This window comes from Atractosteus spatula, chromosome 1, assembly GCF_055471065.1.
Source record: "Atractosteus spatula isolate fAtrSpa1 chromosome 1, fAtrSpa1.hap1, whole genome shotgun sequence".
NCBI lineage: Eukaryota > Metazoa > Chordata > Actinopteri > Semionotiformes > Lepisosteidae > Atractosteus > Atractosteus spatula.
Window position 1 is genome coordinate 5,858,342 of NC_142706.1, and position 17,830 is coordinate 5,876,171.

Below are 17,830 nucleotides of genomic sequence, written 5' to 3' on the forward strand. Positions count from 1 at the left end.
TGGAAAAGCTAAGCTTCAAAACTATCCATTCATCTTTTTTTTTCTCAGCCAACAATATTCAGAAAACATTGCATGGAGTCATCGGGCAATGTTTATTTAAAATATAGTGTCCTGTTCAACACACGATAACTGAAAGTGCTTGCTTTGATACCCATAACTCACTTTGTTATGAAAATGTATGAAACATGATATAACTGTGGCATCTGTCCCAATTGATTAATTGAGAAAATGACAGATCAATCAGGGAAAGGCATTACTAACATTCTAATTCTGCTCAATTATTAAATTTGCCCATTTCCAGATAACTTCCACACAAAACTGTGATTCAATTACATTTTATTGGGCTATATGTTTCACATTCCCACTGCTCTTGAGAATGAAAATTGAACTGAAGGTTTTCCTTTTCAATAATTTATGTTTGAGTCAAATTACTTTGTTAGCTGTGAGCATTATTCATCCTGACAGGAGAGAGGTCACAAAAATACAATATTTAAATAGCTTATTTTACTTGCTTTTTTAATCTCTTGCACTTCTCAGAAACAAAAGTCCTTGCAATATCTTGAAAATAGGTAGAGAACATTTTATTCTGAATCATTTATTTCATTTCATTTTAGGTCAACGTGTTTGGTCTACAGTATCTAAATTACAGTAGTTAGCAAAAGGTATTTTCTAGCTTGACTTACCTTGAATGATATTTCATACTGCTCTCCACCCCATATCTCTAGTCCTGGATCATAGCCTCCCAGTTCCCAGAACCACTGTCGATTTACTGCAAAAAGGCCTCCTGCCATAACTGGTGACCTGGAAGAAGGATCATGTGAAAAATGGCACCAATGAACACCTCAATCCCTTGACATAGTGCTCCCATTCACTATAATCGTAGAGGTACAGTCTGAATCAGATACATCTACTAATATTTTTATTTCCATTTCACCACTAGGTATTAAATAGAACAATGCAATCCTAATATGCCAGATTCTGAGAAGGTCTTTATGATATGAGTAATTGTCTTAAGGTTTTTAATTGGTCCATTAACAACAGAGATGGTATTCTCTGTACAGGTTAGAGACTCAGTGAAACATTAAAATCACATCTTTTAATGACTAATGAAACCAAGGCAATTTAATAAGACTCAAAGGATTTCAGTACCATATCATCAAATATATATTAACAGGGTTCTGCGGTGCTGAATAGAAAACAAACTGAGAACGAAAAACAGAAACAGAAGGCAAAGCAACCGTTTGAAAGCAAAAAAAAAAATTTTTTTTTTAAATAGAGGTTAATAAAGATAATTGAGCAATCTTTCAACAGATTAACTTGAGATTTTACATTCCTGATAATTAGCTGTAAAAGATGAAGCTGTGTACTTGTTTTAAAACAAAGTGTTTTTTCTTACATTAACAAATATAAGCATTGTCATTTCACTGTCACATTGAAATAACCTATTGAGATGGGCAGCAGTTTGACTTTTTTCATTTTTAAGCTAGATAATTAGCTGAAAAACATCATTTTTGGACTATTTTGTCATTTAGTTTTGAACAATTGTCTTGGAAAGTAAACAACATAACATGGTTGATAACCACACCTACTGATTCTTTCAGTTCTAGCTGTGTCTACTTTGCAAATTCACAGCTCCCACCTCCCACACAAGGAGGCTGACTGCCTCCTGATACTAAGAAGGTTCATTCACACCTATGAGGGGTTTATTCACCTGCAGTGCACCACACATTTCAATACTGCTTGGCTTCTGTTACACTGGAAATGTAAATATGTATTTTTGTATTCAGAGAGTAGCTTTTTTCTCATTTTTGATGTTGTAATCTTTTAGCGCATCTAGACATTTTTTTCTTCCGGCACATCTTTATATTAATGTCGTTGGGATAGGGAATGGTGGATATTACATGCACTATGTCGCGTAGGAAAATGTGATTTTCCTTTTTTTTTCCACTTTGGCTTAGTTAAGTTGTAGGAGTCCACGTTTTTTTTCTATCTGAATTCTTTTTCAATGAGTGACAGGTAAAGGATTAAGATGATTTACAATTTGCCCACAAACAGCATTGGACAAAGAATAGAACCGGTAAAAGAAAAAACAACATGCAGATGCTTTCACTTTCAGTTGAAAACATAAGCAAGAAATACAGTTCAACACTTAATTAAAACAACTCTTTCAAGTAGGCTTTCTATAGTCAGCCTTTCAGACTACCTATTTTCTTTTATTGGTATTGTACCTGCTTAAATACTGTATATCACCATTGTCATTTTAAAATATTTAAATAACCCTTGAAAATAACCCTCTTCGAATCTTCCTGCAGTGGACTGAAATGAGCAATTTTGTATTTCTTTTCCATGCTTTCCTATGGCACTGTGAAATATTGCCATAATCCAGCAGGTAATAGGAATAGCACTCTTTTCCATTAAATGTTTCACTGACTTAAAGAAAGCTCCACTGTTGCCAACTGAACTTTAATATCATAGTAGCGTGAAATAATATTGCAATGGTGAACGTTGCCCTCACTTTGACGTAATGCAGTGCTGTGTGCTGTGTCGCAGAAAAATATGAAGAGGTCCAGTAGTAGACAGCAGCTGAGCTTTTCAAGGGATATTTCCTGAGCTGGAGGCTTTCCATATGGGTGTTCTTTAACCCATTTTTCAACCCAATTAGAACATTAGGAGGCTTTCTTCTAGCAGCTTGACTCAATACTTTGCATCTTATGACTAGACTACAGGCTTGTAAATTACCCAGTAGATCTGACTCTTTAGGCAATGTGGGAGCTGGGAGCACACGAGAGAGTTTGCTTTGAAAGCAATTTAAAACTTAGATCAATGCAAAAATAGGAACACTTAGAAAGAAACGTGAGGTACCAGGAGTTACTCATCTCAGTACACAAGTATGTACTTTCTAAAGGAAAACAAAAAGATTTATTAAGGTTTATTGGCTTATTGCAGTTGTTTCACCATAGTGAAAAGAGCCTGAGTCTTTTTGAAGTGGCCAAGACAGGTCACTAGCAATGTACCCGAAAGGACAACAAGCACCTGAGATTCAAGATGACAATTTTATGTGTCTCCCGACCTTATAGTTTGAATCCCCTTTTGGGTTTCAAACTATTAGGTTTTCAGCAAGCCAAAAAGACAATTATAATATTTCAGTTGTTTAGCATTGATAGGGATTAAAAGTGTCACCTAAAGCAATTACTCTGTGGAAGGCAAGAGAAACCGAGAGAGCAGAGTAAGACTGAGGGAGCTGCTGGTTCATGCCTGTGCTACACGAGGGAGGTCAGAGAGTCACCGCTGGGCAGCAATTTCCTGAAAAAAAACCTCTGTAATTAGGTTGTAAAAAAACAGCAAACAGGATGAACAGAAGGGGCAGATGTGGGCGCCAAAAGCAATTTGCTCTCCCCTAATATTCTCTGGCCCACTTCCTTTCTTTTTATTAAAGCCCTGTAATATACTGGCTTACTCAATTATGGAGGGTAATAGAGAGGCGAGCACTTATCAGTAATGAAATTAATTTTTTTTATCCTTCTTGCCAACAACAGAAAAAAACAGTGCTTATTCCATGCTCATGTGCTAAAATATCTATGTCAGCACTTTAAGCAGCACAGATAGATAGATATTGAAATAACCCGAAAAACAAATTGGCTTTAGCTTCTAATGATACTTGTAATTAGCTTGCCTGTTAGTGATAGATTTATGGCTTAATAAAACTGCAGAAAAGAAAGAAATATATACAGCTTCTGATTACACGGGGGTAATACAACTGGGTAACTGAGGGTTTTTCTGTGAAAGTCACAATAACAGCAACACGCCATACAGTATATTGGCAGTCTTATCTAATTTCTGAAAGGCAAAGAGTGATCCTCTCCAGCATCAACCTGCTTTTATATTTTTATCCTACAGTACATAGGAGTGGCAGCTCACTGAGTTTACTTGGAAAACAGAGGAAAGACCAACAACACACTGCTGAATCCTATCTCTAATAAATAACTTAAGGGCTGTCCCGATAAAGAATAATACAGTTTTATCAGAGATATAGTATAGTTCTTTGTCTGTTTTAATTACTGTGCACAGAGAATTGGACACATATTAGTTTCTAGTTTTTAGTATCTAATGCATTTGCATTTGTCCTGAGCTCATACCTAAGTGAGAATTTATTCAAATAATGAAAGTATGAAAGTATGAAATGAAACCTCTGTTTGAATTATCTGGAAATGATGCCCTAATGTTCAGGGACTATATGATAGACATGATGGTGTCTGACTGAGGAGAGTATTTTTGTTCAGCCAAGGATGCCCACACAGTAGGTAACTGATTGGTCCAGAAGCTGTTCCAAAGTAGTTTTATGCATCTTAATGCTAATCTTCCTGTAGTAATTGAAATGTATTTGAATACCCATGTTTTGAATTTGTCATACTACTTACTATTGGTTGAGAAGACCTCCTAACAGTCATGGTATGGGTTAATAGACACACCTCTTGAGATATCCAGACAATTACTCTATTTCTAATTATTTTGACTAAGCTGTAACATGTGGTAATCAAAAAGTTAGGAAATGTTAAATGTGAAATTATCACTTTAGCTAAACCTCATCAAATTCTTTTTCATATGACAGATGTGTTATAATTAAATCATGTTTACTGGTTTTAATGTTAAGCTCATGCGTATAGTTATACCAAGCGTTCATTTATGGACTTGTACAGCAATGGTAGTAACTTGACACGAATTACTATTGCTTTGTAAAATTTCAATTCTCTTGGTTAGATCATAGGAAATGATCAACATGCTCAATAAGTTTTTGTTTTTTCCCCTGAGTGACAACAACGTGAAGTGCGGGGGTTAGAGACTGATCAGACAATGGACAAGGGTGAAAACCTTTCAAAAGATACAGCTTCAGCACTGATTTGTGCAGGAGATTCATAAAGCAGTTAAATGAATTGCCTGTTGGCTCCAGTTGTGTTTACCAATTAAGATCTCACATAAAAATGATGCGTCTAAAGCAAAATTACTTCAGAGCTTAAGTGCTCAGTTAGATGCAGTTGGCTTTTAAAATGCATCATGTAAAACAGAAAAAAGAGTAATCGGATGCATGCAGTACTGCTATCAGAAACGTCTTTTTTTTAAAAAGGACCCTACTGTTACCCAGCAAATGTCATTTTGTAGCTGTTATGGTCCTTTGGAGATACAGCAAATACTGCTATGTATCTTAATTTTCTTAACAGTACAGTGTCTTTCACTTGGGAACAGAAAGCTCCCCTTTGAATTAAAGGGCTCCTAGCTGAATATTATTTTTACAGTCAATGAAAAACAGTTTCCTTGAAAGCAACACAAGACAGAAGCTGTTACTGTTTCACCAACTGGATACACCCAAAATAAAGATCAGGGCTGGACTGAAGGAATGTCCCACAGCCCACCAGATTTTAAAGGTTTGATATCGGACTATGAGTGAAACATATTGTGCATATATGCGAATTGTTTTATAATAATTTTAAGTTACTCTATTACAATAGAAGTTGCTCAAAAGCTGGAAATAATTTTAAATTAATGTGAATGGATTAAATTATTATTAGTATTAGTGGTGTCAGCAACAGTGTGTACTCCAAAAATCTCTAACAAGTACCAAAGGGACCAGCATCTTCTAAACATGCACCCTGAGGGACATTTTCCACCTTTTGCTTTCTGGAACCACAGAGCCAAAGGCATTGATGAGAGTGGGATTGAGGATACACACAGCTCTCACTGATAAATCAGGAGGCACAGAGGCCACTGGAGAGCAGCACCGTAACAAACTTCAATTCCATCCCTGGCAGAGCGTGTCCAGTTGCGACAATTCACGGTCAGAGCACAAACGATACATATACAGTAAATACACAACCAGTCACGAAACCAGTCATTTTTGAATGAGAACACTGCTGTTAATGAAGTAGTATTATTTAGCACTGACTTTCTTTTCAATAGTTTGTTATGCATATTTCATTATTAAAAAAGATCCTAATTTAAATTTGGAGAGAATCCTATTTACATAGGAACAAGTAACAGGTTTATTCCATGCTGAAAAGAGAAGAAAGAAAACACAACGTTTCGGCCGTGGAGCCTTCTTCACCTTTTTTTCAGCATGGGATAAACCTATTACTTGTTCCTTTGCAGCCTACACATGCTGACGCAGCTACCCACCTGAACTTCTTCATCGCATTTACATGTTTACTAAATGACTGACAATATATTTACAATCACAATATTTGTCACTGTTTGACATATTTGTGCCAGAATTTGAAAGGAAATCAATGTTAATTAGTGTTATTTTTCGGAACTTAACAAAACCCATTACTGGTCTAATTACCAAATGGGTATATAAACAGTCTAGAAATAACACTCCGTACACTAATTAATAAGAAAAATAAAATATCGATGTTGCTGGGAGCTGCAATAACAGCTCAAAGTGTACATTTTGAGTTGGAGGATTTTCAAATTGACAGATCCTGGCAGTACTGACAATGACAACACAGAGAGAGGATGTACAGGGCATATTGGCGTAATTTTTTTACATTTACCAAGTGACAATCTCAAATATTGATTGTGCCTGGGTAAGGCAGCAAGCCTTGACCTAGGTGAACCTCGAAGGGAAGATTTTGAGTCTCCTACAGGAAAGGGGGTGTGGAGAGGTGTTGTCACCCTCTCTGTTTTGTATCACTGCAGAGGGTCATAGGTTACTAAGTGACAGGTGACAATCCATCATCTCTACCATTATCCACCAGATGAAATAAGGGTTGAAATAATAACTAGCCAATTCAAACTTTAGCTAAAAAACAGTGAAAACTGTGAAATCTCATTGAACAGCTGTTGTAATGACTTACATTATTCCCTTATTTGAATAAGCAAACTGGAGTAATGTGAGCTATATTGATAAATCTATACACTGTCTGTTGCATCTATTGTTACTATGCTGATATTTTTCTGTAAATACGCCATTATTATCTGAACTGTGGATATGTCCATTGTGAGTTCTGCTGTAGATGTTTTTCGTTTACGCTAAAAATAAAAATCTAACAGTATATAATTAACTTTCTTCTCCCAAGAACCCAATGAAACTACTAATTTAATTAATATACATTGTGGGAACACAAGGTAAACACATGAGAAAGACAGATTGAGTAGCATAAGTCAGGCATTGAGGTATTTCAAAAATAACTGCCATTCACGGCCTGCCTGTTCAATCAAACTATGCACATCCCATCAAATGCTAATGGAACGCATAACAGTAGTTTGTTGCATTTTGAAATAGGTTTTTTTCAAAAGGTCACAAAATAACAATTGATTTTTAAGAAAAGTCATGTCACTCCCTGTCAAGATATGGCAGCTCTTTTATGAAGACTGTAAAAGTATGGAGGAAACCAATGAGTGATATGTTTTACTGTGTTAGATACTGAAATTTGGAATTAACAGTTTGAGGAGGACTGTTTGCGGTGACATTTAAAAAAGTGTCAGTGCTTAGAATGAAATCACTCAATCACTCACTCAGTCTTGGCAATGAGAAAATATGGACAGCATTTAGAATGAGAGGGATTATTCTAAAACAGTGCCTAATACATTCAAATGCTTCTATCTTGGCCTTTCCTACAGTTCTGCTTTTCTATAGACATATGTCAGAACAGTTGCTTAACTTTAAAAGTTAAATGTTACTTTTTTATTCAAAGACATTATCTTCACTATCTGTGTCTAAAGAGGTACTGTGCTTGAGGTGACATTACCAAACGTTTATCACTAAAGCCATAAAAATGACAAAGGCACTTTGATTTGCATTTTTACTCTTCAGCATTGCCAGTATTGTAAGAATAAATATGTAAGATCATCTCAGTTACAATAAAAACTATGCTTAGGGTATATTGAGGGGTATATTGAAGACAGCATTTTGTATTTGAAACAAACTTACTTAATAACTGTTTGCTAAACTATACTCATCCACAAATGCTACATCTTGTTGTAATGAATACTTCTCTTAGCAAGGTGCACTTAAAATATTCTAGAGAATACTTTAAACATACCACATATTAATATCCATATTTGTTACTTTTTGACGTTTGCTAAATTTAACTCTGTAGGTGTCTAACTACTTGCTTGTATAGCTTTTTATGAATGTTGTAATTGGCATGCCATTAGAAACTGCTGGCTGCAACATACTGTAGTCTATTTGATGTGAGAATTAGTGTTTTCACAAAAAGCTGTATATATTTATTGGTCTAATAGTATTAGTTCTCTTGTTTTTCTGTATGTGAGAGGTTTGCCATTTCTAACAGATTGGCTCAAAAAGGATCTGCATTCCGAGACCAACTGCAAAAAAATGAAGAAAGAAAATAAAATAACCAAGAACAGTAAGATTTTATTAAGTGTATAAAAATAATATTGCAGGATGGATGAGTCCAGACCATTTTGACCAGAGAACAAATTGGTTCTCAGACTCCAGCAGAAAATTAACCTCCGTTTGTTCCTTCAACACAAATCTATGAATCCAGTCATTGCTGTGATAATTTCAAGAGGTTTTACTTCTAATGGATTCTCATGCAATTTGAAAAGTATCACACAGCAGGAGATCCACATTAATTAAGTTAAATGATTTTAAAGCACAAACGATTTTCACTTACAGCACAACAAGATAGTTTCTTCTATTAAAAAAACTATGGAGGACCTCCAAATATTGAAAGGTTTGAAATAACAAATCACTAATAAATGACAATATGCAGAAGAATGTTTTATCATTTTATTCATGGTTAAATACAATGTATTATTCCTCAATTTAAACCTGAATTTAGCTTGTGTATACCTATGTATACAGTACCTATAAGATTATACCTATGTAACTCCACCAGCAGGTGGGGATGTGAGCTTACCAAAGCAATGACTCTGTACTTCAGCTGAAGCCACCTCTTATAAGATAATTGCAGAAGTATAGAAAAGGTAGCCCTTTTATTAAGAGGTTCCTAATACACCTATTGTCATAGTAGATTGCACAAAACAATCTTAACATCTTGCACATATCATCTCACATCAAATGAGCTTTGATTCAAATTGAAATCCTCTTTCATCTAGTAATTGTTTCTCATATCTTAATTAAGGCCTTTTCATTTCCTGTACCTTATGTGTTAATAACAGACCTGGTAGAGGCATTCACATAGCCTTTCAAATATGCTTCTATGAAAAGGTTTTTAATAGATTCCTTCAGCAAAATCAACTCTTCCGAATCATGATTTGGTTAAGGTGTCTATTTCAAAGGGTCTATCATTAACTATAGCACATGGATTAGAAGAAATCTTACTTGTTTTTTCTGCTTTATCTTTGTCTTGGATATAATAATGCAGTGGCAGACCAATGCACTATTTGTACACCCTCCCAGCCATGTTTGAACCCCTAAGGTCCTCGAAGACAAGAAATTCTGCTTTAATTAGGTGGATTGCAGCTTGTTTTTTTCCCCATTTGTGAAGTTTGTCAGGTCTCAACAGCAGGCAGATTTGAAATAAAATGAAACGTGGAGGGCCATAAGCAGAAAGGATTTAAACGATGTCTTTGAGAATTATTCGAATCAGGTAGTCCTGGCAGTAAAGCTTCGCTTCATGTTTTGCCACGCTCTTGAGTTGTCAGACCACCAAGTCTTACAGATGGTACATGGTCGCGTATCTGTTTTCTAATCCAAGCACACCCACGGGGTAATGAGAAACCAACAGCACTGACTCCTGGAAAGCGATCTTTGAGTTAATGGTGTGGATTGAACACAAAGTGGATTAAGAACAATGCAGCCACAGACCTGTGACTAACGCCTGTTTCACTGTCACAAGGTTCTATGACTAGAAAGCACTGATTCTGAGAACTAAACTGGATCATCACCATTCAGCTCTGAGCCAAACCTCTGAGAAAATACAGGATTTTCATTTTTTGCGACAGTGCAGCAGAGACCTCCTCGCCTTTCCATTCAATATCAACGCTTAGTCTTCTAAGTAGTTCCACAGGCTACAAAAAAATAATCATTACCATTCTAAACTAAATAACATTATTTTCTAAACTTTTATCCAGTGCTGTCCAACAAGCAACTGTATTGTCCATTTATGTCTTTGAAAAACACAGAGGATTGCTTTCAAGTAAGTAGATGTGTTAAATGCTGCATGGTATGGGATAAATGTTTTGCATAAAAATGAACAGATACTGTAAAACCATTTAAGACTAAACTGCTTTACAAAACTATTTTATTAAAATTTTACCAAGGTGATTGTTTTGTACTTTTTTCTATATATGGCGATACACATGTATTATATATACACACATAATTGTAAAAGGGTTTCAACCCTACATCAGGTCATGGATAACTAAGACATCACAGTATAATTATATGTAGGCATACTCCAAGCTCACTTTGCACAAGCAACTGCTGGAAGAATGCAGGGCACAGTCTCAGATTGTAAATTGTGAACATTGCAGAGGTAGAATAATGGAATGTCAGATGTGATGCATGTGAGAACTGCTTGCTTACAAAAGCCTTTTGATTTCAGACAAAAAACGGAACATTTAATATGCAATACCTCTGTTTTCTGTGCCCATAATAAATCATTTTAGTGAGCTCTTTTTGAATCAGCAGCTGATACTAAATTGTATTTTGATAATTATGATGTAAGAGAAAAATAAACATGTCTTGCCTCCAAATGTACTTTTTCATATTAAAGCTTTCTCTAGGGAGGATGCAACAGAAATAAATTTTATTTTAATGGTTTTGATGGTAATTTAGAATGTAAGGAATTCCTCTCCCCTTTAACGGCACTGCTGATGTTCCAGATGTTTAAAATAAAGCTGTTTTGTCACAAAACAAATTAGATAGAAGAAGTAGATAATATTTGATATATGATGTGAATTTTAAAAATTGCTTTTGTAACTTATAACCCCTTGTCCATTTTCCAACTACAGGTATCATTCCAATTCTGTAATGTACCATATGATACAAAGATATAAAGCAGCTATATCACCCCGCAACTCACAACTGACAACACACTGAAGCTAAGTGGGTGTGAGCCTGGTCAGTACCTGCATGGGAGACCTCCTGGGAAAACTATGGTTGCTGCTGGAAGAGGTGTTAGAGGGGCCAGTAGGGGGCACTCACCCTGCAGTCTGTGTGTCTCCTAATGCCCCAGTAAAGTGAAAGGGATACTATTCTATAAAAAGGTGCTGAGATCCTGACTCTCTGTGGTCATTACAAATCCCAGGGTGTTTCTCGAAAAGAGTAGGGGTGTTACCCTGACATTCTGGCCAAATTTCCCATTTGCCTGTACCAATTGTGGCCTCCATAGTAATAGTAATCCCCATCTCTGAACTGGTTTCATCACTCTGCTCTCCTCCCTACTGAGAGCTGGTGTGTGGTGAATGTACTGGTGCACTATGGCTGCTGTTGCATCATCCACGTGGGGCTACACAGAGCTTTGAGTGGAGTGTCCAGGAGTGCTATCTAAGTGTAAGGAATAATGAATTATTATTCATTAAAAATGTGAGGTTCTTTATAAGAAAACCCATAGTAAGTGGTTGGAAATGGACAGAAAATCTCCCAGCTGGCCTACAGCGTCCTTCCTTTAACTTTATACATTGTACTGCAACACCTCTGGACACCATTCCTAGTTACAGGACAAACCTGGCCAGGTGGAGCGTTGAACCTTAGGAAGACACTGCTGGGATTTTTTCTATGTCAGGTTTTCAAAGTGAAAAGAATCAATCAGCCTTACATTGTATATCTAAGGGGATGTGAATGCAAGTCAGTAAGAAAGTGCTGCAAATGCCAGACTCAACACAAATTAGCCTTTACAAGCGTAGGTGTATCAAGAGAAAAAGAATGCCCTGTTCTAATTCTATTGAAATTACACATCAACAGACTAAAAAGATATGTGTGCTCAGCTGACCAAAAGCAGTAGGTATTTTGATTTTGCAACAGAGTTTCCAAACTGAATTGCAGTTAAAGGTTAAAAACAGACGAGTGCTGAAACCTGCATTTGTTTTTTTGTTGAGTGTTAAGTGGCTAACCTTGTCACCACCCAAACATGCCTAGTTTAGCTCCTACATTTTTGTTTACAGAATAGTGGTCAAGAGCATAACATTACGTCTGCATTTGTGCAACAGGAGAGAAGGAATGGCTTGCTGTAGAGGGAAAATGAACAGTTCACATCTTGTGTACCTTGACTTTAACTTTCTACTGCATTGTGTTATGAAATGCAGACATGTCAAGAGCATGAAGAGTGCTGAAAAGGAATGCAAAGCAAACTCAATTATTCCTTCAGTAATCCACTTTCATGATTTTATTCTCCTCTGTTCTATATTAATCATGATGCATGCTCTCATATAGTACACCCACATTGTTTTCTCTCAGTAAAGATAAAACTAAGAAATGACATATTTGCAGAATGCCTAATCTTACGAAAGCCGTCTCAGCAGAACGAGTGGCAAGCTTACTAAAACTGCGGTGCACTCAGAAGTGAACAGTTAAGTCGATAGTAAACAGGAAGTGAACAGTTAAGTCAATAGTAAATAAGTCCTGCTAAAAATATGATCATAAATTTGAACCTGAAAGACATAACCAATGCTATTGTATTGATTTTCAGACAAACCTTTGACTTTGTCGTCTGCTTGCTTTCAGATGCAATCTGTAAGTGAATTTGATACATACAGTATATAAATCGATCTAGATCATCCCTACATCATAGTACAACATACTTGGCCTTAAAACAACAGAAAACACTGAGGGAAACTGCAATCACTTGAGCCTTTTCCACCAACCGGTCGTATTAAGACCGCAAAAAAGCAAAACTTAAAAAAAAAAATGTAGATAAGTGGTGGCGCGCCAAATCTTTTCGTTCCAGCAGGAGGGGAGAGGAAACGCTCGTCGCGCCGGAGGTCTTACTCGTATGGGTCGCTGGGGTCGCCCGTCTGCAGCTCTGGCGGGATGGGGATGCGCTTGTAGTACATCTCCCAGTCGAAGGCCCCACGCATGGCGTCGCCCGCCTGGGCCTCATAGCCGAAGTGGTTGTGGTCAATGACATCAATCATGGGGCACACGATGGTTCTGGAGTTCTGAGCAATTTGGTCTGTTGGGAAAAAAAGTGAACAGGAGTGGGGAATGTGGAAAAAGGGGGCCTCATCTGCGGCAGGCCATCCATCACGTTTGACCAAAACACGTTTCCCGGTAGAGAATAAGAGCACCTGCCTCTAACACCTCCCCTTCACACTCCTTTCTCTTTCTGTCTGCACAAAGCTGCTATCTGGAACTGGACTTCATGCAGCTGGCCAGTGATTAGAAACAATTACAGTTTTTCAAAGTAGGTTTACTCCATTGAGGCCGCCCAAACCTCAGCCATCTATATCTTTGTCACTCAGTACTGCTACGCTGTCCCAGATATGTCACCCCTAGTGCTTCTTGGTGTTTAAGGAAGAACTATGTTTGTTGAAAATTAAAGATTTAAAGATGTAGCTTTATTGTTTCAGCACAATAACAAAGTAATTATAAAGCAAAAAAAATGGGATCTTGCTGCCTTTCGGGACGCATTTCAGATTAAATGCACTTGAGTGCTGCAGAATAAAGCAGACAATGCTGATAATGGGGAGCCAGCATGGAGCACATGTCCTGTCTCCAGCAGCTAAATATTATATTGAAAAAAAAAAGAAATGCTTTTCCAAATAGTTTAATTAAATGACATGTATAAGTATGTCTACAACAAAAAGGACACCTGGAAACAATGTACGTGTACAATTCATAAACTGATCCCAGCTCAAAGCAGGCATGGTACTACACCACAGGTTTCTATTTATTTAAATCAGACATTGCATGGATGAACTGAAAGATGCCTTAAAATATGTATATAATCCAATGCTGGCAGCAGAATGTGCTAGTTTGACACTTTGTCTTACTCTAGTTCTATATTTTGCCTCCACATTATACCAGAATGTAGTTGTAAAGCCTGGTATGATACTTTGTATGGTAAATATTTAATGGAACAACTTTTAATATTTGTATTGAACACCAATATTAAAAATTGGACTGAAATCCATGCATCAATCCATTTCTGTTGGGTTTATCCTGGGTTGCGGTAGCTGCATACAGAGTAGGGATGCTCAGGGATTATTTTCCTCTAAAAGAGACTTGAGTTCTCCTGTAGGATTTCTTCTTGTTCCCAGACAATTGAAAGATATAGTCCTTCCAGCCTGGAAGTCTCTTCCCAGTGGTTCCAGTGGGATGCGCCCAGTAGAGCTCAAGAGAGAGTGCTAAATGTGGGTAACCTCTATACGCCCCAAAACCCAGCGAATAAGCCTCATTTCCACTGCTTACACCTGCGATCATCCTTTTGTTCTTTCACGGAGACCATAGGTGGGGATGAGGACATAGAGTTGTCTGTAAACCAAGAACTTTGTCTGAGAACTCAGCCTCTGCTTAACAACCACAGACAAGCACATTGCCTGCAACACTGCCAGAGCCAAATCAAACTAAGACACTCCCACTTGCCAACACCCGTGAACAAGAACTCTAGGAACAGACGGAGCACATAGCATGCCAGGCGCTGCACTGAGAGCCCATTCTCCTCCCACAGCTGGTCATTGGAAGAAAGGCAGACATGCACCCTCCCTAGACCTACAAAACAGGGACAGACCTGACTGGCAAACTTCCACCATGCCTGTTGAATCTCTGTGAAGAGCTGGCTCACTGTTCAGTGACCATGACAGGGTCTGAATTGTTTCTTCTGCATCTGCATGCTTTGCCTGGGAGCTGAAGAGAGTGCACCCCCTATAGGTGGAACCAACTCTCCGGTCCCCCTTCTTTAAAATGGCATCCTAGCTTGCTAGTACTGAGGCACTGCGCCTTTCTTTTACGCAACATTGGAGAGGCGCATTAATCACGACATCTCAACGGTGCTTTCAACATCTCTGGGGGAATCTCATCTACCCCTGCTGCCTTGTGTTATCCATACACTGATGTACAGTATGGATTGTTTGAGCCTTGGAAATATAAATGCAGCATGCTATTCTGCCTTAGTTAAGCAAGCATACTCCAAAAGTATAGCCCAGCCTTCACAGCAAGCAAACTTCAAGGCACAGGTTTGTTTCTCCCTGAGAGATTTGTCCCTGTGTCTCTCAAGTGTCCCTTGAGGTGCTTTTTGTTTCCTTCTCCGTTTACTAAGTTTAACAGTTTCGTCTACCACCTCTTCCAAAAAGACTAAATACTGAACTCTGCGCCATTTTCACAGAAATTATATAATAATTTTTGCCGTATCTGTTTTGTCTTCCACATATTTCTACATCTACTTTTTTCTTCTTCTACATATTAATTATAACTCCTTGAAAACAGCACAGTCCAAATGATGTCATTGACAGCAGAGCAATGCTGGCACAGTCGCATCTTCACTCTTTGCAATGGTCTTACTGTTTCTTAATTCTCTAATCTGCATTACGAAAAACAACAAAAAAACAGTGTGTACATCTCACCTAAATTTGGATTGCTTTACAAGGAGGAAAATCCTTCAATATCCTTACGTGAAAAAACGATCTCAGTTGTTAATAAAGCTTCTGCATATTTGGCAAATTCTGTACATATTCATAGCTAATGGTGTAAACATCAATATTATTTCCAGTCAAAGATGACTGCTGGGTTTTATAATGAGAAAAGGCATTAAAATGTATGTCTCACCCACAAAAAGTTTTCTCAGGCATAAGCCTTCCTTTATTGTACCTGACAGTCAGACTTACCAAGCAGAGGTGGCAGCCAATTCACATTAGCCTCACAGTGAGAATCCAGGAAGGTTAAGACTTCTCCTTTGGCTACTGTTGCTCCCAGCAGTCGAGTTCGAATAAGCCCCTCTCTTTTCTTTGTCCGCACGATCCTCACCTTAGGGAACCGTACCATGTACTCCTCTAACCGTTCTTTAAGATGCTCTGCAAATAAAAGCAGAAAAAAGTAAACTGTAATCTCCAGCTATTGTGCAGCTTTACCTGCCTATAAATGTAGCTTCATGAGGGAAATCTTAACTTACACAACATATAAGCTATATCATACATAATATGTTATATGATAACATGTATAACAGGGGGATTGCGGAAAAAAATAGACCTGTAGCTGATACTGGCCATGGCGAATTTTAATGAGGAAAAAAATCTGACATTATATCGGTGATGTGTTAATCTAGTCTTAATTGATACTACTTCGCTATTTCTCTCTGTAAAATTAAACTGTATGAATATTTAACTCCCCTCAAGATTTCCCCCCCAGTTAACAGTTAATTGAATTGTTGAACTGGCCTCTGTGCATTGAATGTTAAACTAGATGGCAATAAGGAGGCTCCACTTGGCTGTAACCTTCTATACTTGCTTCTATTTGTGCTGAGGTGGAAAGTGAGCATATGGAACATGCTCATTAACTGTATTCTACTTTTATGACTGTAATAAAACAACCTACTGTATGTGGTCAAATTTGTTTCTCACACTTGAATGAAATAAAATATGTGTGAATCTCACATATTTTGCAAAAAAAAATTGCTTACTTTATATTAACAGTGTACACTACACAAAACATTTCGATATTATATTTGCAGGATTTACAGGAAAAGATTAAATTATCTTGCATGACTGTAGTTATGTAGGTAATAGAAAATAATAGGAAGATAAAACTTTCAGTTTGTTGCATTTTTCCACCATTGTTCTGTCTTGTAACATGCAATTATTTTTCGCTTTCAAATATACCCACTTACCATTAAGGATAATTTAAATGCTATACAATTACGTCAACACCATTGCAGAATGTATACTGAGCATCAAAAGAAACCCCTACTCAGGCCATGCATGTACCATATATTTTTAGACGCATAAATATACAATTTTGGACACTTCATTTGGATTAAATTAAAGACCGACTGTGACACACGTGAACGACTACACCACACTACACCACCCTATTAGTGAAGTTAAAGAGCTGATTGGACACACGCGATAAGATGATTTAACCCATTGACTATCAGCCCACATAGGAAATCAAGAAATGTATTAAATTGAAACAGAAAAAAAAACCTTATAGCATACTCATGAAATGAACAACACCTTTGTGTCATCAGCATGTTGAAGCAACGCCTATGGCCAGACGTGGCAGCCGTGCAGCCAAGCCCTGCTCAGCAATGAGGCAAGTTTTTGTGCTGACCACCTTAATGCAGAATGATCTGCTAATAGTTATGCACAAGAGCCCAATCCATGGGGAGGAATAGTGTGAGTGTCTGGGTAGATCTGTTTTGTTACTGTAGAGCTCCACTTGTAGTGATTGATGGCAACCCAACTGCATGCAACTACATTGATCATGCTGACCTCACGTCCTTCTTTTCCTGCACTGCCCAGCCTGGCATAACAACACCCCAGCAGGACAGGGCAGGTGCTCATGTTGCTTGAGCAACCATGGCTTTCTGTCTATTTGCCAACGATCAATGAGATGATAGCTATGCCATGGTTGCTCTGTTTGCTGAATGGGAGCCCCGCCGATCGTTTGGGGAAAGAGCGGGGGTGATGTGTGGCATCTAGGGCTCAGAGACCAGTGAACAAGTGCATGTTTGTCCAGCCTTTACAAGAGCAATGAGATGTAATTCCATGAGACAGCACTCGGTATGAAGCACCAATGCACAGCTAGTTTTGCTTCCAACAGTGCCGCTAGCTTGTGACTTTCACAGCAGACGCCCTGTCGATCAGTGCTGTTGATGACAAATGTTAATCAGCATAATGATACCCGTGTCGTGTCTGTTCAATAAAACATCCGTGCACCTGCTACAGTAAATATTTTACATTTTTCCTGAGA

The 17,830-nt window shown here is 37.7% G+C and overlaps 1 protein-coding gene across 1 annotated transcript in view; it reads right to left on the reverse strand.

Annotated features, from left to right (window-relative positions):
* The window catches only part of galntl6 (polypeptide N-acetylgalactosaminyltransferase like 6), a 37,185-nt gene extending 19,764 nt beyond the window's left edge, over positions 1 to 17,421 (reverse strand). Inside the window, exons 1-5 of the mRNA XM_088926919.1 lie at positions 17,355 to 17,421; positions 15,748 to 15,933; positions 14,510 to 14,635; positions 12,914 to 13,097; positions 684 to 801 (exon numbers count right to left, since the gene is read on the reverse strand). Coding sequence (XP_088783045.1) covers positions 684 to 801; positions 12,914 to 13,097; positions 14,510 to 14,635; positions 15,748 to 15,933; positions 17,355 to 17,421 — 681 coding nt within the window. The remainder of the gene's footprint in view (positions 1 to 683; positions 802 to 12,913; positions 13,098 to 14,509; positions 14,636 to 15,747; positions 15,934 to 17,354) is intronic.
* Positions 17,422 to 17,830: the final 409 nt, after the last annotated feature.